The sequence below is a fragment of the Phaethon lepturus genome, unplaced genomic scaffold (genome assembly GCF_000687285.1).
Source record: "Phaethon lepturus isolate BGI_N335 unplaced genomic scaffold, ASM68728v1 scaffold19264, whole genome shotgun sequence".
In the NCBI taxonomy this organism is placed as follows: domain Eukaryota; kingdom Metazoa; phylum Chordata; class Aves; order Phaethontiformes; family Phaethontidae; genus Phaethon; species Phaethon lepturus.
Window position 1 is genome coordinate 14871 of NW_010537194.1, and position 23460 is coordinate 38330.

The 23460-nt window shown below is 46.4% G+C and overlaps 1 protein-coding gene across 1 annotated transcript in view; it reads right to left on the minus strand.

The window, feature by feature from the left end:
• PRRC2B (proline-rich coiled-coil 2B) overlaps nt 1–22923 on the minus strand; it is a 33571-nt gene extending 10648 nt beyond the window's left edge. Inside the window, exons 1-19 of the mRNA XM_010286426.1 lie at nt 22755–22923; nt 21605–21782; nt 21280–21382; nt 20216–20288; nt 17233–17376; nt 16343–16584; nt 15818–15939; nt 15203–15345; nt 14507–14597; nt 13892–14084; nt 13203–13518; nt 12362–12552; nt 9612–9816; nt 8659–8878; nt 5938–8007; nt 3125–3324; nt 2098–2243; nt 1106–1247; nt 456–538 (exon numbers count right to left, since the gene is read on the minus strand). Of these exons, the coding sequence (XP_010284728.1) occupies nt 456–538; nt 1106–1247; nt 2098–2243; nt 3125–3324; nt 5938–8007; nt 8659–8878; nt 9612–9816; nt 12362–12552; nt 13203–13518; nt 13892–14084; nt 14507–14597; nt 15203–15345; nt 15818–15939; nt 16343–16584; nt 17233–17376; nt 20216–20288; nt 21280–21382; nt 21605–21782; nt 22755–22869 (4977 nt within the window). The 5' untranslated portion in view covers nt 22870–22923. The remainder of the gene's footprint in view (nt 1–455; nt 539–1105; nt 1248–2097; nt 2244–3124; nt 3325–5937; nt 8008–8658; nt 8879–9611; nt 9817–12361; nt 12553–13202; nt 13519–13891; nt 14085–14506; nt 14598–15202; nt 15346–15817; nt 15940–16342; nt 16585–17232; nt 17377–20215; nt 20289–21279; nt 21383–21604; nt 21783–22754) is intronic.
• Between the last annotated feature and the right edge of the window lie 537 nt (nt 22924–23460).

Sequence of the window (23460 nt, forward strand, 5' to 3'; positions counted from 1 at the left end):
CAACTAGGCTGAGACTGACAAACTCACGTCACTTGTGGCCCAAACCAGATTTGAACTCCAGTCTCCAGAGGTGAAGCATTCAGGAACCTCCTCTGCCCTCCCTGCATTAAGGCTACAGCTACACACCGCTCACAGGCATGAGGCACACAAACATGACCTATGGGATTCCACCAGCCTTGACTACACCCTGCATCCAGTTAGGAGCATAACCCTGGAATAGGTCTACCAGACAGTTGCTCCAGATTTATACCCACATGTAACACCAAGCAGCGCTTGGCCCTCTAGGTCAAGATTTGAGCAGCATCAAGCTCAAATTAGAACTGCAAAGAGAGAGTTTAAAATTGCACAAGCAGAGCTGAGAGTCACTAAGCACAGATGGAGCAATGAAAAGCATAAGCCACCTACGTTAATATTTTATACACACAAACCTGAATGGCTCATTAAGTGCCACTTACCTCAGTGGTGCCAGATTCAGTACCATTAAAGGTATTTACAGGCTTGCTCCAGGAATCACTGCCAGGAGACTGAACAGAAAGAGCTGGAAGAGAACAGAGGGCAGGGTTCAGCTGCTTGAAACACAGTTGTGAGCACACCTTGTACACTGCCCATGTTACATTACTAACTTTCCATTTCTAGACATGAGTTAGGATATTTTCACCACCTCAGAAATCTAGTGCTGCCCATTCAGCTGAGACATCATTTCTCAGGTAACATGGAAACAACAGGAGAAAGAGCAGAGATAGAAAGAAAGGAGGCACTAGCTATTCAGGGCTAGAGGATGAGAAACAGAGGAAGGCAAAATAAGAAAATGGCTGAAGCAGACCCAGCCCAACAGGCTAGAAAATGCTATGTAGGATTTTGATGTTACAAGAAGACACAAGAAGTACATCAGGAGACTGTCATGGTCAACAACAGGAGAAGACTGGTTGAACAGCACAGCTTTGAACAGATGCTACTCCAGATGTCTGCTAGCTCCCTTCCCAATTCCAGCACCAGACAAGAGAAGTTTGCCTCCTCTTAAGCACAGACACCCTGTCCTTCCTGCACGCACCAGAGGACTCCCCAGCTGTGTGAAACACCCCAGAACAGACACACACAAGCTTACCTGGGCTGTTGCTCTCCCAGATCTCTGTGCCCAGGCTGTTTCCAGAAACTGTTACATCACTTTGCTCCAAGCATAAGCTGTTCTGCTTTTTAGCAAATCGAGGAGGAATGCGAGACTGAAGAACACGGGCCTTAGCTGGTGCCTGAGAGAGAAGAGGCACAGCACATAAGATCTGTCACTGCACTGCGCTAATGCAGCCTGCTCTTGGCAAGTTCAGACCCTAGATTTGTAAGTGCTGCAATATGAAAAGCACTAGACTCATGTACTCATGTAACAGAACCATACAAAGTAGTTCTGACTCCCTCCCCTCTCCCTTTTTTTTTTTAATGGACCCTGTGGTTACTGGGAGGTTCCCTCAGTCTAACAAGGCAGTGAAAAAAGCTGCCTTCATCAGCATGAAGTTGTTTCGGGTTTTTTTTTTGGGGGGGGGGCCTACTTAACTAGGCTATCCACACTGCAGTCTTAAATCTTTTCTTGTAAATAAACTCTTTTATCCTATTACGAACACAAAATCATCAGCACTTCTTCCAGTTTGTTAGCTTCTTTCTGGTCAGGTGCCCAGACACAAACATGAAACCTCCGGCAAGGAAGCTACCCACAGCCTGTTCTCACAGTAAAACACTGCTGACACAGCAAGAGTGCCAAGGTCCTCCACTGCTCACTGTTGCCCAATATCTCACCAGTTACAGCCAGCAACTGGCTTAGTGAGCCAAGTTGCTTTGGATGAGGCTCAGTTTAGAAAACCCTTCTTAACTCACAATTAATAGTTCTGCTAGAAAACAACAACAGTCAGAAATCTAACCATCCTTTTCAGACCAATGGTCCCTGCCCATCAGAGACAAAGTACGTTTCTGGGGCCTAATACAGCATTTGTACTACTTTGTCCAACTGCATGTTTTTCTGCTCATCCAAACACCTTTTGGGGCCCTGTTCCTCTGACTGCAGTCCAAACAATGTATCAGGTTAAGCTTTTTCTGCTCCCCATTCCTCACCTGAGCAGCCTGCTCCTTCTTCCTTCGCTCCTCTTCCAGCAAACGGCGCTGCTTTTTAGTAAGAACCTCAATGAAGCCTTCACCTGCCATAGAACCTACTTCATTCTCTTCTGCCGTGTTTGACACCCGATTATCCATGATGGTACCTGAACAAAGCATATACAGGCAAAAAAACAGTGCATGTGTGTATGCATATAAAGCTTTGTAATTGCAATAATTCAAAGAGCGCATTCCAAATAGGATCCATGGTACAGGCAAACAAGTTCATCCAGCAATACTGCAGCTAAACTTTGAAAACTAAGCCATGGTAGTCTGTTAACATCTACCAGTCATTTTATCCTGCAGGGTTTTGCTCTCCTCTGCCTCAAGATGAGCACACCCCAGCTGGGAGGAGTTTGGGAATGTGAACCATGTGGTAACTCAGGTAACTTTAGGTGTAGTATCAGTTGAAACAAACCTCCCACCTTTCCAAATACTAGCAAGGGCAAAGCAGGCACAGGTACTTCTGAAAACATACCCATCACCTCTGGATGAAAAACCTCAGTTCTACGAACAGCAAAAGCTGAGTCATGGTCTAATGTCAACGGTTTCAGAGATACTAATTTCTTGCCTCCCCGTCATGAGCTTGGACTCAAATTCCCCACTCTGGATGCTCTTTCAACTTCTGTTGCACTACATATGATATTTTGGGCTTGAAATTTAACTTAAATTGAAATTTAAATTTAATTTGTTAGATAGAAATATGGAAATATTCTCCCTAAAACCAAACCTTCTTTAGAAGAAGCATTACAGAGACTCTCAGATCTGGCTGAAAGCTTGGGTTTATTTGTCTTCCATGTTTTCCCTATTTAGGGAGTTTTATTGTACTAGAGTTTATTGAGTACTAGAGTTTTACTGCTTGTGTCAACAAATTAAAAAACACAACCAAACCCAATATTTAAAAATCGCACAGGATTGAATCACTCTGGCTTGAAGTAAGCCACAATGTGTTACCCCTTCAAAGAAACAAATGAATGAAGACACTCACTTCCGTAACTCAGTTCAAACTGTGACAAGGCCTCTCCCTTCTCACTTGCTCTTTGTGCAGTGGATTTGGGCTCCTTCTCTGGCTTTTTACCCGGCCCCTCAGCACTCTCTGAGTTCACATGGGAGGCTCTATCCAAGCTGTAAATGGAGTGGCTGCTCCCACCACTGGTGTTGCCAAGACCCCCTCCTTCTTCTGGAGATCTACAAGGAAAAGAGGGAAAGGAATTAAGTTTGTCACTAGAAGGTGAGTAAAAGTAGCAAGTAGAAAACATATGGGCTGTATTTTCTTTACCAGCTTTCTAATTGCACCTCAGCCTTCCCCAGCCTTTGCTCAACTGAAGCAGACGTTATGTTCTGAGCACACAGCCCATTACAAGGATGTTACTGAGGAAGTGGGATGGAAACAGAACAACACTCACGAGTCAACCAACATGCTGCCCCCACAACAAAGCTAATACCCTAGCTTGTCCCTACAAGAGGGCTGTGCTTCTGTACAGTGTCTCCTACCCTCCTATGACACTGCTCTAACAGCTCCCCTGCTCCTCTTTGCAATTAACACACATTTTTTAGCAAGCATCAGGTGAGGCAAAAGGAGATGGGGATAGGCTGATGGCATTGAGGGGAAAAAAAAAAAAGTAATTTTCCCATTTTGTTTCTCCCAGAATTCTTTTTGCCTATTTGACTACCACCATTCCCAAGCATTCAACTCACAAAAGAGGTATGGTTAAAGGAGAAGGGGGCGGGGAATAAGCTTCCCCCTTCCCCCACTTTTCCTTTCTACCTGCATGCATCTTTCCAGACATCCATTTCCCTTACTTCCATATAAACTACTATTAATTACTACATCCAGGAGTTGGGGGAGATGGGTCACAAGAAGACAGAAAACAAAAAACAAGTTGCCTATTTATCAGTGCTTTAAACCCAATACAATGCAGCCGTACAAAACTCTCTTTTTCTCCTGTTAAAGGAAAAGTGTAACAAGGGAGCTGTCAAACTGGCCCAGGACCAGGGCTCACCTAACCCAGTATCTTGTTGATCATCAGACTTTTTCACCAGATGCTTTGTATGGGGTTTACATGGCAAGGTTTTGGTAGCAGGCTGGGCTGCAGGGGTGGCTTCTGTGAAAAGCTGCTAGAAACTTCCCTTATGTCCAACAGAGCCAGTGCCAGCTGGCTCCAAGACGGACTCACTGCTGGCCAAGGCCAAAGCCCAGCAGTGACACTGGCAGCATCTCTGAGACAACATAGTTAAGAAAGGGGGAGGAAAAAAAAAAAAAGAGGAAAAAACAAAACAGGACAGCAATTGCAGTTGGAGGGAGGAGTAAGAATGTGTGAAACAGCTCTGCAGACACCAAGGTCAGTGAAGGAGGGGCTCCAGGTGCCGGAGCAGAGGTTTCCCAGCAGGCCCTGGGAAAGCCCACAGCGAGGCCAGCTGTGCCCCTGCAGCCCATGGAGCTCCACGCTGGAACAGATCTCCACCTGCAGCCCAGGGGATGTAGGGCAGTAGGGAATGCCCAAAGGAGGCTGTGACTGCATGGGGAGCCAGTGCTGGAGCAGGCTACTGGCAGGACCTGCGACCCTGCAGAGAGAGGAGCCCACGCTGGAGCAGGTTTTGCTGGCTAGACTTGTGACCCCACAGGGGGCCCAGGCTGGAGCAGTTTCTGAAGAACTGCAGCCTGTGGGCAGGACTCACATTGGAGAAGTCTGTGGAAGACCATGTCCTGTGGGAGGGACCTCATGCTGGAGGGGTGTGAGGAGTGACGTGTGAGGAGTCCTCCTCCTGAGAAGGAAGGAGCAGCAGAGACAACATGTGATGAACTGACCACAACCCCCCTTCCCGTCCCCCTGTGCTGCTCAGGGGAAGGAGGGAGAGAAATCAGGAGTGAAGTTGTGCCTGGGATGAAGGGAAGGGTGGCATGAAGGTGTTTTAAGATTTGGTTTTAGTTCTCATTACCCTACTCTGATTTGACTGGCAATAAATTAACTTCCTCAAGTCGAGTCTTTTGCCCGTGATGATAATTGTTGAATGATCTCTCCCTGTCCTTATCTGGACCCACGAGCTTGTCATTACATTTTTTCTCCCCTGTCCAGCTGAGAGGGGAGTGATAGAGCAGCTCTGGGGGGCACTTGGTGTCCAGCCAGGCTCAACCTACCACACATTTGCAAGGAAATACTTAACCCCTAGCATCACAGCTGTCTTAAAATACTCTTAGAAGAAACTCCTCCCAGCAGGCAAGGAACAGACAGCACTGCTTGTGATTCATCACCGGTCTCTACTAAGGTTTAAGAAAATATTTGCTCAGGCAAAGCTAAGAGTGGCAATGCCACAACCACACTACTGGCAATCCACGTGCTCAACCTGCACAGCTGACAGCAACTTACCCCAGGAAAACCCAACCCTCACTTATGTGCTCTGCTATACTCCATTGGGGACCCATGATAGAAGAAGGATACACTAAGTTTGGAGTAAGAACCAGGATTTCCTTCATTATTGTTCATGCCTCTAGCAAGAGGCAGTGTAGAGAGTGAAGAGCTGTCCTGGCCTGAAACTAAGGTAAAGCAGAGCAGCACATGTCATGCCCACAGTTTCTCAGCAACTTCCATAAATCTGGATTCCCAGCATGGAAGCAAAGCCATCAACCAGTTCTAAAACAGACAATGACGAAACCCTCGGATATCGTAAGGTTGGCTAAACGCTGCTGGAAGTCATCTGCACTAGATGAAAAGAAACACAGCCAACAGCTCCTCACCCACAGTCCAGCCCTTCTCCACTCCTCCAATATCTGCATATCAGTACATCAGAAGGCAACTTTACCTTTTGCTTTTTATCAGTGTCCCGTTCTGCTGGCTCTCGTATCTGGAAGCTGCTCCTACACCAGTCCTGACGGACTGCTCTGCAAACCCCGCTGGCTCAGCCTTGCGGCTCTGCCTGTCGACAAGTGGCCTTTGGCTTGAGAAGCTCCTCTTCGCTAGCTCCCTCTTCTCTCCCAAGCTCCCACTCCCAAGGCCACCCTCCAGCTGGCCTTCGCTCTCTGAAACTCCATCTCGCCTCTCCCGCCGCTCGCTGAAGTCACTGCTTTCAGATGCTGTCTCCCACTCCTCGTTGGCATGATCCGAGGAGTTCTGGTAGGACAGCTCAGGAGATCGTCTGCCCGAGATGCTGCTCTTCTCTGCAATGGTCAGCTTGGGTCTTCCAGGCCACTGGCTGGGCGGCAGGTTGGGGCCTCCCTCCTCGGGGTTCCACTGACCGACTGATTCCCTCTCTTGCCTGAGGCGCCTGAATCGTGGGGGCTTGTCTTGGCGGGGGGGACGGCGCCTCCGGAATGGCCTGTTCTCTATGTTCTCCTGATCTGCTGAGTAATCCTCCTGGAAAAAGTGCCTTTTGTCATCCAGATGACTCTCATCAAAAACCCGGCTGGAGAAGGAATCCACGTGTTTGTAAGAATCCTGAATGTAGTCCCTGTCAGACTGCTGCCTGCTCCCAAAAGTGTCTGATGGAGAGGTGTGGCTGTACTCCTGCCACCCTGCTCCCCCACTCCTGCCTTGCCACTGCGCTGGCTCCTTACCCATGAAACCCCTTCGCCCATAGCCAGAGTTGCTCAGTCTTGGTGGCAGTGATCTCCCAAAAGCTCTTGGAGCCCTCATCTTAGGATCCAGACTACTGTGATCATCTGAATAAATTTTGTTGGACCTCCAAGACTCTTTGAAGTCTCCCTTTTTCAAATCACTGTCCTCCCTGTCCAGTACGGAGCCTTCATTGCTGTTTTCTGAGCCCCTCTGCCGGCGACGCTTGGGGAGCTCCTCATATTCTGACCCTTCACTGTGCGTCTCGCTTGCAATCCGGCGCCTTGGCTTGCCTCTGGGGAAGTCCTCTGGCTGGTTGAACTCCCGAAGCCCTCGCCCTCGGCTGCTCCGCTGGTTGTTATAGACTCCTCGGCTGCTCACAACAGTGCCTCGGCCTCTGAAAGTAAACTCTCTGAAGCCTCTCCCTCGCCCACGGCCTTGACCTCTCCCACCAAAGGCTTGTTCCTCATCAATGAAGATCCAGTTGTTTCTTTTCGTGGGAGGGAGATCACCAGCCTCTCTGGATAGTTTGTTCTCCCAGGTTCTTTCTGGCTTCTTTTCCTCCTCTTCTTCCTCTTCTTCCTCGTGGGATTTCTCAGCCTCTCGGGTAAGGCTGGCTTGGGAAGAACCTTTGTCATCTAGCAGGTAACGTGTGGAGTTCAGTAAGGCTGCAGAATCATCTGACTCATTTTCTACTTTCTGAACAGCTGCCTTTTCCTTCAACAGGCACGAGGTGTCCTCTCCCTCCAATTTAACTTTCTCCATCTCCTTCTCCTTCTCTTTCTCTTCCACTTTGAGGGCTTTCAGGACTGGTTTTTTAATTGGACCTGATCGCCGCGTCCTGCCCATTTGCTCCTGGTGCTGACCACTGGTGTTACGGTTTTCAGGAGCCCACTCTGTTGTCTCTTCAGTGGGCTGTTTGGTATTAGCTCCTTCTTTCTTCCACGGGTCAGCACTGAATGACTGCTCATCCGTGGGCACTCCTTCAGCAACTTCTGCTGCAGTCTCCGCAGGTTTCTGATGGTGGCTGATATCCCAGCCATTATATTCAGGCTTCTTCTCTGCTTGGATAAAATCAGGCTCTAGGGGTGAACACCTCAAGTTTGCATGGCGGCTGCCAGCAGGACAGGTTTCCTGCACAGTCTCCTGATGCTGAAACAAGAGATCTTGGCCTATCCTCTGAGAAGACAGGCAGCTGTCAAAGTCTGCTTGGGCCTTCTTGTCAAAAGCATTCAAGTACTCCTCCCCTCTCTCCTCAAAGAGATCTCGTTGGGTGCTCAGACTCTCCGGCCTTCCAGGAGAAGCAGAGTAACTATCATTCCTGAGAAGAAAACAAACAACAAAGGAAAGTCAGCTAATGCAGAGCACAGCATGTCTCCCAAGGGCCCAGGCTGGGCACGAGAGGTGGAAACAAATAAATAAATTGGGGTTTGTTCTAAATCATGAGGCAACAAGCCTATAAAGACCTGAATGCTGGGCAGATCTGCTGTGGCCCCAGGCTGTACTGCCCGGTTTGTCAAATCAATGGATGATAAAGAAAGCAGTTCCTATGATGGGCAACAACTTAAGAAATAAAAGGAGATTCAGCCTCCAACATATGTGGAGATCTGAAAACAAGGAATTGGTTTCAGAAAGTCCCGAAGAATTAGGAGACAAACTAGAAAGTATCAGAAGTTTTGACTCATTGTTTTCTGTACCTGCCCATGTAAGTGACAAGTGCCTCTCTCCTACTGAACAGGCTCCAAGCTGGTCAGCCTCGATTGGCATCAGATAGCAAAACTCTGAATAGCTCAGTCTGCAAGCACCCCCATGACACAAACATTCAACAGTGTAAGGGTGCTACCAGATCAGTACCTTGGCCTGTTCAGAGATATCTTTTGGGTCAACTCTACACCTGCTTTTCAGTAGGAGATGGCTTATGGCAGCACCTCCCAACACAGCATGCATGAGGACAGGGGAGTTCCACACTCACCTGGCATGCAGCCCCTCCACTGTCATGTTGTCAGCCTGTTTTTGATGTGACAGGGAGTACCCTTTGCTCTGCAGAGACGTGTAGCTCTCCTGGCCCCACACTGGCATGGGGTCCAAGGGAACAGTTTTCCTTTCCGCCTGCCCTGCCTGACAGTTCTGATCTTCAGACCGACAGCTGCTCCCACCGATGGGGGCCTGCTGAATCATGGGCTTCATAATTCCTGGTCACAACAGAGGAACATTAACCATTAACCTACCATTAACACTACGATCTCATAGCCAAGAAGAATTAACAATCCACAGGGGATCCTGAATCCCTTTCCTTCCAGGGAAGCAGGTGACTGCATCCATGGAAACCTTTCTGGTAGAGGGGAGTCTGTGCTTAGGAAATACACAGCTGGGAAGTACACCTGGAATGATACACAAGGTGACACAGCTTTCAGAGCCCAAACTGCACAAAATGCTACACATCATCACTAGCTCGGAAGCAAGGAGGTGTGTGAAAACAAACCAGAAACTCAAGGGAATTATTTATGTATCCTGATACTTATATTCACACCTCTGAAGATCAATACCAAGCTAGGAAGGTGCTAGGAGCACACAGCTCAGGAACTACAGGATTTCTCCACCACGGTTCTTGAAGGGGATCTATTAAGATGTCACATGATTGTAGTGACTCCCAAACTGATCCTTATCCTCCAAGGGGCAAGATCTGCTTTTATATCCACTAAGGCTCCAAAGCTGTTAAGGGAGATCTCTCATTGCAGTGCAGGGGATGGGCAGTTCCTTCATGAACTCTCATTGAGACCGACACTTTCTCATCCCTATAAGTCAATCACAGCCAGCCAGGATGCAAAGCCTGGACAGAGGTAAGATGGGTGAAGCACAGCAACTTTCCACATATGGACCAACTCAACACAGCCACGACAAAAGGAAACACTGAAAACGCCTTACCTGAAGGATGAAGGGCTGAAGGGTAGAAATCCACCGGGGTGCGACTCTGGGCCATGCGAGGGTCCATATAAGAGGGCATCATCATCCAGCGAGGATCAAAGCCAAGCATCTGAGGGTGCGGCGGGTAGAATGTCCGCTGGGGATGGGAATGGGATGGGGGAGGATAGACTTGCTGCTGCCAGTGCTGCATCTTGTACAGCTGCTCCTGCAGGGAAGAATGATGGGCCTTTTGACATGAATGGTCACAGTGCCAGAAATCAGACTTGCAAACTGGCCAGCTATAGGAAAACACAGTCCCTCCCCCTGTGTTAGGAGGCTCAAAAACAGATCAACAGGGCAATTCACTACCAACTGGTAACATGACAGTTGCTGTTCTCCTCCAGCTCCCCAAAACAGCCAGACTATGTTGCAGTCAGCATCTCATATCACTATGGGCCATACTACACAGCCAAATGCAAGGGATCAGCTTCAAGACTGGAGCTTGCCTTTTCTCAATGTTTCTATGAGGTACAGGACAGCTTCCTGTCAAACACAATCTCCTAATTGGAATCAAATATTTTAGAAGACGTTGCTCTTTGGAGGAAATGCAATTAATAAGTTATTTAGTGTGCATATATATTAGTTCTACTCATGTTAGCTGAACAGATTAGATAAGAACAACCTAAACTCAATTAAGAGAGCTATTAGTATTTTATATTCTTTCCTGTGAATTCTCCAGAGATGGACTGACACCTTCAGGTTGTGTCCCACCTCCCACATGGCCAATCCACCTTCCTTTAGCCAAGGACTGTCATCATGCTAATCTGATTTGACATTTAACTTTTGCTAAAGGTCCAAAAAGAACCCATATTTGAAGGGAGCTTTGTCTACTGAAGAAAGCTTTCAAAAGGTAAACAGCTCCAATTAACATGAAATACATCTATTTATCTGTCAAACTTTCCACCATCTCTTCTAAGCTTACAACAATCTCAGATACTGTAACTTTATTTAAAAAAGCCAATTCCTTACTGCAGAGCGAGAGAGACACCGTTAAATCTGAACCTGACACATCATTACGGCAAGAGAGAAACTCAGATACATGAAAAGATTGTATCTGAGTTACCTAGTGCTCCAGTACCTTGGAGAGAGTATTTCACTAATGATACCGTTAAAATAAAAAACACTATTTTTTATTTCATTCTTTTCATGGAACCACTGCTACCAAAGCAGCAATATAAGCCAGCCAAAATACAAACTGCTTCATATATACTAATGACATAGAGGATAAGAGAAAATAAAATGGAAATTTCATGTTCTTCCAGTAGCAATGACCTGTGGTATTATTAGCATGACAGCAAAGACATCCAGTTATTTTTAGTTTAAGAGCATCTCTTTTAGAGAGTAACATTAACAGTGTTTGCTGCTGTACATTTGAATCATGAAAACGTCAACTGCCCAGTAACAAGCACAGGGGAACATCCAAAAAAGAGCAATTACTGAGCTTCCAAGCAAAAGCCAAATGTGAGCTCTTCACTAAGGTTTGCAGCAGCGTTGATTATACCACATTTCAAGTGGTTATTCTATGGAGAATGGTAATTAACTTCGCATTATCTCACACCTGCATATTCTGTCCCTTGCTTTGACTCTGCTGCCCTAAGGGGGCTCACTGCATCTGGAAGAAGAGCTGAACAGTATGTATGGCATATACAGCACTGTAAGATTGGGCAAGATGCAAAACACATAAAGCAGTTCAGGCTGGTCTCTCAGAGCCCCAGAAAAGAAGAGAATTTTCAATGAAACACAAATGAAACAATTAAGACAAAACATATTTATGGTGCAAAGAAAATACTGATTTGAAAGACCCTCACAGAAAAAAAGCTTGGTAGGTGGAAGATGACAGCAGATGTGGAAGACTACCTCTCTGCACGGGCAGGAGGTGGAATGAGAAGTGTGCCGCTTCATAACTCTCAGATTCAGCCCAGAAGCAGAGTCCAACTGCCTGCCAACCTAAGCACAGATTGCATCAACAAGCAAATGGCTGCCCATAACTAACAGGGTAAGGGCACAGCAAGTGCAAGGTGAAATGAAAGGAGCTGATCCCCAAAAGGTTTTTCTCTCCCTTGGCCCGTATATTGAACAGCTCCCTGTCACTGCAGCAGTGCTGAAGAACAGCAGCTCTCATCTTGTGCCAGGGAATAAGAATGGATGTTCACCAGGTTCACGGCCAGCCAAAGGCATTACAGACATCACTGGATCAAGCCTACAGCAAGTACCAAGGTCACCACTGCTGCTCTCAACTCTGGACACAGGAAAGGGAACATCCCCAGCTTCTCCTGCATACCCACATTTGTAAACCAGAGCTCTGCTACAAACCACATAGTCCTAAGATTTCACATTGTCAGGAGACATCCAGACAACTGTGCAAGACAAGTCAACATTTCTGACAGCAGTGTCTACTTTTCTCCCAGGCAAGTGACAAACCTGGCCTGTCCACGCCTCTCCACAGCCACAGAAAGCCCTAACTACAATAGCTCCAGCATCACAGGGTGCACGTAAAATTCATGTAACCTACATGGAGCCCTTTTACCCCATCAGAGTGGATACATCTATGATCAGAAGTACTGAAAATGGCCAGGGTAGGACTCCCATTTATCACTTCCCAGCCCAAAGACAGTTGATTAGTTGGTAGTGTGATTGTGTTGAGATCCAAGCAAACACAATGGTTTGGTGGAGGTCCAAAGGAAGAGGGGTGGAAGCGTCACACCTATTACCTGCTGCTGTTGCTGCTGTTGCCTCTGGAATCGCGGGGGAAGAGACTTCTGGTATTTGTTGAATTCCTGTGCTGGGGAAGGAGCTTCTCTGAGCTCCTCCTCACTGCTGCTTTGGGCTGCTGCTGCTGGGGCAGGAGTCTCCTCTTCCAGATAGCCAACAGAGACATCCTGTGCATGAAACTCGGGAGTTGCTGCAGAGAAGAAAATAAGCCTTAAAGAGGCCTGCTCATGACAGGGCTTGTGAGTGCATCACCACACCACAATATGTACGGGTGTGGACATGTCCTGACTGTGTTATGGGGCTAAACTTTATTATAAACATATATAGCACCTCACACACAATCTCCCTGATTTGCCTTGACAGCTCTAGAGGGCTTTGTCCATCCTGTTTTAGTGATAAATTCCAAGATCCCCCTCTGCCATCAACCTTCTGCTTAAGCACTGGGGGAAAAGTCCATTTCCCCTGTTACTCCTTAAACCTGCCAGCACTTACTGATAACAATTTTCTGATCTGTGGCCCATGAGCACTTCCTTAGTATGATCATCCAATCATCAGAAGATCAAGAGGCCTGTTCCAACAACTAGCACAGCTGACTGAGCACAGATGAAGGCAACCAAAGAAGTTTGCATTTGTTTTAATGTTGGTTTTTTTTTTTTTTTAAATGAACCTCCATCACCAATCCAAAATACTCTGCAGACTATGTGAAGCAGCTGATCTCTCAAATGCAACTGAAGTACCCTCTGGATGCTCTCTCCCAGGAACTCCCTCACGTTTCAGGTAAAAGATCGACAATAGCAAAAGAGCAGTTTTTACAAGGTGACACAAGCAACGTTTCTCTACCTCTACGGAAAGTGTGACCATTCTCTTGCACAGCATTTTTCTCAGTGCTTGGGGGCCTCAGGTCTTCATTCTCTGCCTGCTTCTGGGTCTCCCCGCTCTTCTGAGCCAGTTTGCATTTCTGATCAAGTTGCTTCAGCTTTGCAGCGCAGGCTGCCAGACGCTCCTCCCTGGCTCGCCGCTCCTCCTCCTCCCGTCGTCTCCTGGCTCTCTCAACAGCCTCAGAGATCTCAGAGTGCACAAACTTCTGCCTCAGTGGCACCTTTTCTTCTTTGTCCTCGAGGGACTGCTGTCTGAGAGTACTTCCCAGCATAGGCTTCTGCCAAAGGAGAAACGTTCCTCAATAAGCATGACCCAAACATTTCCTGTATCTTGAGATTTGAATCCCATGCTGAGAAAATCCCCTCCTGACACCCTCCCCTCTATCCTCATGCACACAAATCGGGGGGAGTTATTGCTATCTGTTTCAATAACTCCATTTTCTCAGTGACAACCCCACTGCTCTGGACCAGCTTCAATCTCTTTCTCTAGTGGGAGTGCCATGTAGATGGATTTCTCTCCAGCTGGATATAAACAAAGAATTGCAAAATTCATCAGCATCCCATTTTCAATAAAATGTCAAACTGGACTCTTAAGGACAGCAATGTATTGCATCCAGCAGCACAAAGCCCGCTCACATGAGTTCAGCCTACCTGGTATTCAGATGCAGAGCTCCAGCCATTCAGCTTCCTCGGAGGCTGCTGTGAATCCTGCACTTTCCGGACTGACCGGGACAAGCCAACTGAGTCACTCCAATTCTTTCCTTCCTCCAAGGTGTGTTTGACATCTGCACTGTCTGCAGAGCTCAGGGACAATTGTCTCTGCCTTCTGGGATCCCAGTTGTTCCTGTCATGTAAACAGCTTTGCTATCGCATTTGCTACTTGCCTCAAAAAGCACTTGTGGTCCTATCAAATGGCAAAGGCAACTGACTAACAGAAAGGAGAGATAAAAAAACAAAAAAAAACCCACCAGAACAAGCAATGCGCTTCTCCTCTTAAGGTGCATGCGGATTAACACCACTATTGTGCAGTAGGATCAAGGTAAGACACAGAAAAGGGAGGAGGAAAGAAGCCTGGCATCCTGGCACTCAGCTTCAAGACCTATCCACATCCCTGAAGCCCCCTCCAACAATGGCCAGTTGAATCAGCAAAGTCACAGTATGAATCAAAGGGAATAGGCCTCAATATTTAGAACAAGTTTTTAAAAGATCTTGGTATTGTTTACTTTTACCAAAACAAGTGTAGGTGCAAATACAGCCACTTCTTACCATTTCTGTAGTCCATCTTTAAGAGTTTCTTCCTCTTCCTCATCTTCACTAAACTTTAGTTTCTCAGAGTAATCCACTTCATCATGAATGCCTACAAAGACAGGATTGGAGAAGGGATATATGAGACAGAAAAAACCAGCTCCCTTGCCCTGATAAAGCTTATGACGTCTCTGGCACTAAACCAGAGAATGCACAGGCTTGGCATAAACTACTTGGAAAGCCGAATGTCCACCGCAGGTACTGGAAATGATGCAAGCAGTGTGGACTCACACTGCTGAACAGCTGGGCTGGTCCCAGAGAAGGAGCAGCAAGCAGTCTGGGAACAGGGGCTGCAAATGAGGAGACAGCCACCAAGCTAGACCGTGTCTAATTTGATACTGAACGATACAACTGAAAAGGCAGGACTAACTTCTTCCCAGCAGCCATACTGCTATCCTCCTGCTGTTTGGTGTTTTCAGCTTTTAGGAGTCTTCAGATCCAGTTCCTTGAGTACAGTGTGATGGAAGGATCAGAAGGATCCATTGTGTCATCATTTACACCAACAGCAGTTTCACAGCTAACATAGACCACTCTCTGCTTCTGGGGCAGTGAAACAGAGCCACCAGAACAGCCTGACTACTTCATGCTTCAGGGAGGAGTAACTACTTCGCTTCACCTCAAGCTGTGGCCTGAAGCTAGAGAATCGAAGCACTTTACCTGCCCATCCATCATCTGCATCAGTGTCTAGTTCATCCAGCCCCTTCAGGTTCTCTGCATTGATAATGGTGGGCCGAGGTGCTCTCTCTACTTGCTGCCGAACTGGACGTGTTGGGCGAGACAGGCTGAGCCTGTTCTCTTTTCTACAGGGAAATGCAGAGAAATGGTTAGAAACGGTTAGAAACAGCAAACAGTAAAGAAAAGAATGTAAAGCTGAGTTTGTAACAGTGAATCAGTCCTTTTCTGCCATGCACTTACATACCAAAGGCTCCAAGTTTCTCCTGTGTCCAGCAACGTTCTTTCCCTTGTCTACCTGGTACCTACTTCCTAGGTCTTACAGATCAGAGCTGCAACCCTTCCAGTCCAGCATCACACACAACTACTTCTCACATCCACCTGCTCTGCAGACACACAGTGCTTACAGTCCTACAACATTTCAGATACTGCTGTAGCTGGAGCAAAGCACTGCTGCTTTGAGTAAAAATCAGGTTTCCTCTGTGGCTGTCTGCAGCTTCACCCACGCAACTGGATCCTCGGCCCAAATTCCTGCATAGTTTAAGGTTCATGTCACACCCTGAACCTGCCTCTCAAGTGGGACAGTCATGGCAGCCTTACCCATCCTGGTCATTCATCTGGTACTGTCTGAAAGGTACCCGGGGCTCAAGCCGGAGCTGAGGAAGGGGGAAAGACCCTCGGTCCAGCGATGCAGGGGTCTCAGATGGCTGTTGTGGACACATCTGGAACAAGGCAAAGCAGAAGAGTCTGTTTTTTCTCCTTGCCACAGGAAGGCTTACCCAGATTAGGTTACAACATGAGCACAGTAGCTGCATCTGCACAATGGGAAAACAAACATTTCACATCTGGATGCCTAACAGGCCGCGTGCTAATGGTTACCCTCTCCAGATCTGGAGGGAAAGGAGCGACTTTTCCTTGGGCTGAGCAAGGTTGTGCTACACTATCCTAGCATGAAAGGGTAAACACACAACAGGGGAAACCAAAAATAGATCACGAGAAGGATTCCTGAGCCAGCCCTGGGTACCAGCTGAGAGTCCAGAAACCAGATAGCTCAGCTGACTTCAAACCCCACACACATTATAAGAAGCAAGGATGTTACACGCCTGTGGGGAAAGGGCAACTTACAAAAGCAGGTAGCATGTCATGGTATGTAGGTGGTTGGTAGACATTTCCCATGAACTGCGAAGCCCCTTTGCGGACAGGCTGAGCTGGGCGGAGAGACGGCTCCTTCGGATCGCTGGCACTCGCTGAGGAGGGGGCTCCATCTCCAGTGCTAGAAGTCTTGTTGCCCAGCTCAGCAGGGGAGGCGGTCAGAGATGTGGCAGAGGTTATGTTCCTCCCACCGCCCTCCCTCCAACTGGTGACATCTGGAAAGGAGGTAATAATTATGTTAACATTTGTAAATGCAGTCACTCTGCCAGAAAGTCTCGAAACTCAAATACTCTGGTCAAGCCCTAATTACACTAAGCATGTAGAAAAAACATCAGGGACCAAGGAAAATTTCCAAATGCATGTATTTTCCTAAGAGACTAGCAGCATCAGCCATTACTAAGTAACTACTGCACCAGGGGTGTCCTTATTTGTCAATAAATTCAAACCAACTCTGCTCCCCATCTCCACAGTCCTTACCCTGCAGAATTAAGGCCAATGAGATCATGTACAAAGACTCAAAGAGAAGTCACATTACACCACCCACTCATTTCACTTGTGACTCCCCTTGCCCAGGGGGAAGGGGCCTGCTTTGCAACATCACGCAGCAATTTCTACTAAACGGCGTAGCTGATGACACTCCATACTTGTCTATCTGGACCACAGAACTCAGCCAGTGAGCATCAGCACTACATGTGAATCTGTGGTCATTTGCTAAGCAGCTTGACACATGCGAACTCGTAAGAAAGATAAAAGGAAATGTAAGGATGGAACATCTGATACCACTGTGAACTGGCATCACCCTGCCCAAAACAGAATCTATGGGGTTATGAGCTGGGATAAGGCAGAGACAATCATCCACTTACTCTGGGGGCGGAGGCTTGGTCCTGGCCCATACGACGGATCTAAGGCGCCCTTTTCTTTGCCAGCCTTGTCCTGCTCGCCAGCTGCTTTCAGCGTCGGAAATTCCTCGGGAGAGAAGGATAACAGTCGGCTTGAGGCCCTTGAACCTGTCAGACAAATAAGTGTGGGACTCAGAGATCTTTCCACTCTTTCAATTCCCTTACCAGATCAGCCTGGAAATGCACTTCCTGAGAATCTGGGCCTCCAGCATATTTAAAACCAAATTACTACTGTACCAGCACCTCAGCTCACATCCAAAACGCTCTCAGACACTGTCTCCAACATGACAATGTGTCCTCACCCAGTACTTCCACACTCTTAACTTGGGATCTTCATTTAAATTCTCATGTTCAACAAAGTCAGAGTGAACTTTCTTAGCTTCCAATTATTTTTCTGAAGTACAAAATTCAGTCCGAGGCAGACACATAAATTCTGCAAGATCGCTTATAGATGATACCCTGTTATCAAGTATTTGACATTTCTATTCAGGCTCTTTCTGCTCCGATCTCATTCTACTGTGGAAGTCTATCGTTGAGATTTCTGGCAATATACTCCGTGAAAGACCACAGATAAGAATCGAGTGCTATATGCTTTACCCCACGCTCCTCCCTGCTGAAGCACTTTTAAGATGCAGATCACTGGCCAGATCAGGCCAGGTGCATTTCTAGTCATTGGCAAATTGTCTTGCCAACTCATCAGCCACCCGAGAATGACAGCTTTTTGTCCATTCTAAAGATCTGCCAGTGACCGGAAAACAAAAACACAGCAATTCTCCTAAATCCGTTGGCAAGATAACCCTGGATAAGAGGAAATTGTCAGCATTATTGCACTACTAAACATTTAAAAAATTGCTTTTTTGAGAGCTGCTTCTTGGTGTTACTTGGCTAATGCTCTTTTTAAAAGGGCATTTCAGAATTACCATGTTATAAGTATCAGCAATGAGTGCTGAAGACCTGACAAAGAGTCTCATCTATCTTTATCCTTTCTTGCCCTAAGGAGTCAAGGAGGACTGGCTTCTTAAGGTCATTTTCACTTTCTGGAACTTGCACACTGCACAAGATCCCTCATCTGAAGATTTCCAGTGAAGACACTGCAACTGCTGCACATAACATCTTCAAATATTTTGGACAGATGAGAATACACAAGAAGGGCATTTCTCAAATACACCACAAAATATCTGAGATGTGCCAAGAATTCTGATTTCTACTGCATTTTCTACTGAACTAGAATGGCAACGAGAATATTAATAACATGTAAGTGTCTTTCGGGTGAGACTTCTACCCCCCAGGTAAGGCTGCACTGCAGGTAAGGTAGTGACTGTTAATGCGCAGGCGTTAATTTGCACTCTAAACCTAAGCAGCATCACACTGATAGAAGTTTGGTGCATCTTTTTTTTCCTCCAAATGCCCCTTCTACAGAAGACACAGGCATGGACCAGTTCATAATTGATTTACTAGACCACGTTTCTTCAGGATATGCCCTCCAAAAAAGATTTTACAGCGCTAACACCCAAATGTGAGCAAAAAGCAAAAGACTTCCCTCTCTGTCAACAATATTAGAAACTGCTGTACTAGCTTAAAAAGAAAAGCAGTTGTTCAATGCCACTGGAGAAGAGGTGCGAGGATGGGATGGCTTAAGAAGTCCTTTCAGCCAGATTTCTGACATTTCTGTGATTCAATTACCTTCTAATTAAGCTGCTCTTAGCCACATATACAACTCTTTCCTTGGGTTGAGAATTCTATATTGTTAAGTGTGACCTAGAATGAGTTTTCAAAAAAAAAAAAAAAAAAATCTTTTAAGAACACTGTTAGATGATCAGATTTCAAAATGACTGTACAGGTGGTCCACACAGCAACAGCCTCAAAAAAGTACCAATTAACCAAACAAGACACAGTCTTTGCACTGGCCACCAACATCAGGCAAGCACAAGTCTCTGCTTTCACATTTCACCTTTGAGAAACACCCTCTCATTAAGGGACTAATTTAATTTAGGACAAGCTTGCCCCCTGCAATCTGCAGCTGTCTTAATTCTTTCAAATCTCTCTGCAATTTCACTCAACAACTAAATGGTTCCAGGTCTGTTCACATTAAAACAGGGGAACTGAGCTGTTATTCTCACTACAGTTTTAATGGTAGTACTCAGTGCAGCTGGAAAGCACCTCCTGTGTGGAAATGGATGCATCTGAAGACAACTAAACTCCCAATCTATGTCAAATCTGCTTCAGGATCCTCAGTCAAGCAGAAGCCATTAATGCAGCACAGTACTCGGGGAGACTTAATAGAAAGGCCTCTCAGACAAGGTGTAAGCAAGTGCATCCTGCAACAGCTTCAGTGCCACTTCCACCCACTGACACTGTAATACCCTCGGACCAAGGATGCTATGTACAGCCTCCCTGAGTATTATCATCACTGCTTCACTTGTGACCACCTAATTAGGTGAAGCTCCCCATGCTACTAGCCATGGAGATGCTTACATTTCCAGTCTCTAATATCCTACCTTCTCATTTCATCTTTTCTTCTAAACCAATCCCTCCCCTCATCCGCTCTGTTTTCTGCGCCTTTATTATACACTGCTCTGGGCTGATGGAAGATGCGTATGAGGGGGAAAATGTTTTCCTTCTTCAAAACCTTCATCCCCCAGAAGTCCCTGCTGCTTCCCAAGTGCACGAATCATTCTGTTTCAAGGTGGCAATGAGACACATTCTGTTCAAGCCATGTCTTGCACTGGCAGACCCAAACAGATGCAGTTGCATCATTCCAGCCAACATGCTACGCTGACTGAAAACAAGACTCACAAAGCCTCATTGCACTGTAACCAAGACAGCTGTGTTCCATTCCAAACCAGTCCAGGCAGAGAGGGCAGGAAGGAATGGAGTCCACCCTATCTCATGCACATCTGGGAGAAACAGGCATATACCCAGATCCATTTCTGTTTATCATACTCACCACCTTCTTGTCCTGCTGGCTTTCCATTCAGCTGTGCCCATGACTTTGGTCCACCTGGCACTGAATTTGTACTCTGAAAACAAAACACAAAAGAAAAACAACACCCACAGATCAGTGAACTCTCATGACTGTTTCTCATTTCCTGGCTGGCACCTTCAGACCTCTAGATCACCCAGATGTCACTGGATACCACAGGTCTCACCAGCTTCTTGTTGGGGCTAAAGTCAGCTGCTCCCCACTCCAGTGTCCTGTGATGCTACAGCAAAAATCCTCTTCTCTGCCCTGCCTCTCATCTCAAGTCTAGTCATCTTCAACAGCTACTTCCTCAAATCATTGCTCTTGCTTTCCTCCCTCTAATCAACATTTCCCTTTGTTCTGTTGCATTTTCCCAAATGGTCCCCCTTAATCTTCTAGATTTGTTCCATGCTACACCTCAACTTGAAGGCTACCCTACTTTCTCATGCATTAACCACTCTTCTCTTCAAAACATAACTCCTGTCCTGATTTCACTGAAAGTTTTTTAAGGTTAAGGGAAATTTTTTTAAAACTAAAAGTGTGAAATCTGCAGCACAGAGGGGACAGGTCCCTGCACTCTCTGGGAAAACTTTCTTACTTGCCAGTAGCTTTTTCAGGTCCTGACACTGCCTACTTCTCCCACGTGACCAGATCTCTTCTTATCAAGTCTCATCAGGCTGGGAATAAGAGCTGGGTCTGTTGTCACGAAGTGACACTTGAATTAGACCCGAAGTAAAATAGTTTAGAAGTGCTAACCAGCCATCCCACATTCCAGCCATTCTTCCTAGATTGAAACTAAACTTTCTGCACACACTTGAAAGGTATAGAGGTAATGTGCACAGAATTTTACTGTAACTGCAGCACAGCATTCCTGGGGCACAGTAACAAGACAGTCAATCTTACAAGAATGGATTATATAGGAGCTGTCCTGTAAATTGCAGGCTGCCGATTCTTACTTGTGCAAGGCAATACAGACAATTAAAGAAAAACCTCAAGCTGTCTGGGGACAGGGGAAGCAGGGTGGCAGTCAAGAGATCACTTGCACCTACCTCCTGACTGATTGACTGTGTCGGCTTCTGTAAATTGGAGACAGATTTCTGCAAACCCTGCTGCGGCAGCGACTCCTGCAGCTGTGCAGCCGTCACACTGGAACTGAAAAGAAACAGCAGAGGGGAGATCAAAGGGGAAGGAAGGCAAGACGACAGACAAACAACTCTGGCAATACAGCAGTTGCTAAAAAGATCAAGCTAACATTGGCTCTACACTGGCATGGACAACAGAGGACTGATCACTGTGAGGTCCAACACACAGCACAGTGGTGCACAACTGCTGCTGCTTGCCTGACAAAACTAAGCAAAGATTAGTTCTACCTACCTCTTTTGGTCTGGCTGATCCTGCTTGTTTGCCCATCCTGTGCCGTCCTTGGGTACTATAATGATGTTGGGGTCGTTTCCTTTGTTCTCAGACTTCAAGCTAGGCAAGTTTGCAGGAGGCGGCATGCGCCGGGCAGCAGCAACTTTCCCAAGACTCTGTAAGCCATGTCTAGGAATAACTAGTGAGAAAGGAACAATGGCAGGTTAGAGAGAGCTACATCTTGCTAGGTAAGTAACCTTAATTAGCATACTGTGGCTGGGTGCAGTCCTAACAGAACTGTATGACAAGCAGCACCACTGCTGCTACATCAACATACAGGTCATTTCCCACAGGACCACAGCAACGCAGCCGTCTGTTGTAGCAGCTGGCTAACAGGCAGCCTCCTACAACAGCCAGGAAGGAGAGAGAAATTATTCTCCCTAACAGAAAATGCCCACAAAGTCTTTTAGCTACCTGTGCAGATATTCCTCTTTCATTTCACCAATGAGAACCAGCATTGCCCTTTCACAGCTTGGGGAAATGGCCATCCAAGTCTACCTCTTAGCAGAGGCAGACAGACTGGTAATCTAACCCAAGAGTCCTGATTTTCAAGCTCTACCTGCCAGATCACATTTATTAAGATGGTATTTTATTTTCTTTGGTTTTCTACTCCCACACTATATCCAGAACCAGTTCAGGAAATGTTTCAATTTTTTTGACCCCACCATCTACTTTTGGTCACATCTCCACTGCAAAACTCACTCAGGTTCTTCCCCAGAGGCCTTCAATCCTCAACTCTCACCTCACACAAAGTCTGACTAACTTAAGGCACTTCAGTCAGCTTAATTGCCCTGTCTTGGTATAGCCTAAGGCCCTGCTAAGGCTTCCACTCAAGTTTACAACCTGACCACTTTGCAGCAAGGACACAGGCTAAACAAAAGGGCCAACAGTCCCCCAGCTGTATTGCCCTAATTCTTCCACATCTCTACAATAACAGCAGCACAAAGAACTGTAGACATTTTCCTTGAAGTCCTAATGAAACACAGGCTTAGACTCCAGCACAAACAACTCTGCAACCCAGCTGCTTCCCACTAGGCCAACAACCTGAATTAGCTCTGCAACACTACTTTTGGAAGACAACCAAAAGGAGCTTTCTGAAGATGCTTCTTACCTGTAGTTCTGATAGCTTCTATTGACTTTCCTTTATACTTATCAAACAGGCTGAGAGTCGAGTACTTGCTTTTCCCATCCTTTCCCTTGGTTATTTGCCCCAAACGATCGGACATTGCGATGAAATGTCATCTAGTAAGGAAATTTCTCTGCGCCGCTCCCGATCTGCCTTTTAATGAAAGAGAACCAGGGGAATGCCATCAAACGGATTATTTAGCCACAGACAAGTAAAAAGTAAAACACACACAACTGATAGAACTGCAGATATTCAGTGAGCAGACACACTAAGTTACAAGGTTTTAATCCCCTCCTCTTTAGGCACAAGAAGCTTGTGGGATTTAAGATTCATAAACTGAAAAGAACTGCAGGAACACACTTCCCATAGCATCATTTTTTTCTGCCACTCCAGTGCTGAAAGAGGTGAGCTTCTTTAAGTATGAGACTACAAGAGAGGGTGGTCACCACAGTCCTTGCTTTAAAAGAACAAATCTATCAATAAGCAGCTAGGCACAAGGATTCCTAAACGTCAGTGACAGAAAAGCACTGTATCTTATAACACACTGGAATTTAGCATTGGGTTTCCCACTGAAGCACTGGTAGCCAGGTTTGTACTATTTAGGATTATGGTTCCACACTAGCCACAGTTAATGACTCCTACCAACAATTAATGCTTTGAAAGCATCACTCAAAGGCAGTTATTTCTTCAA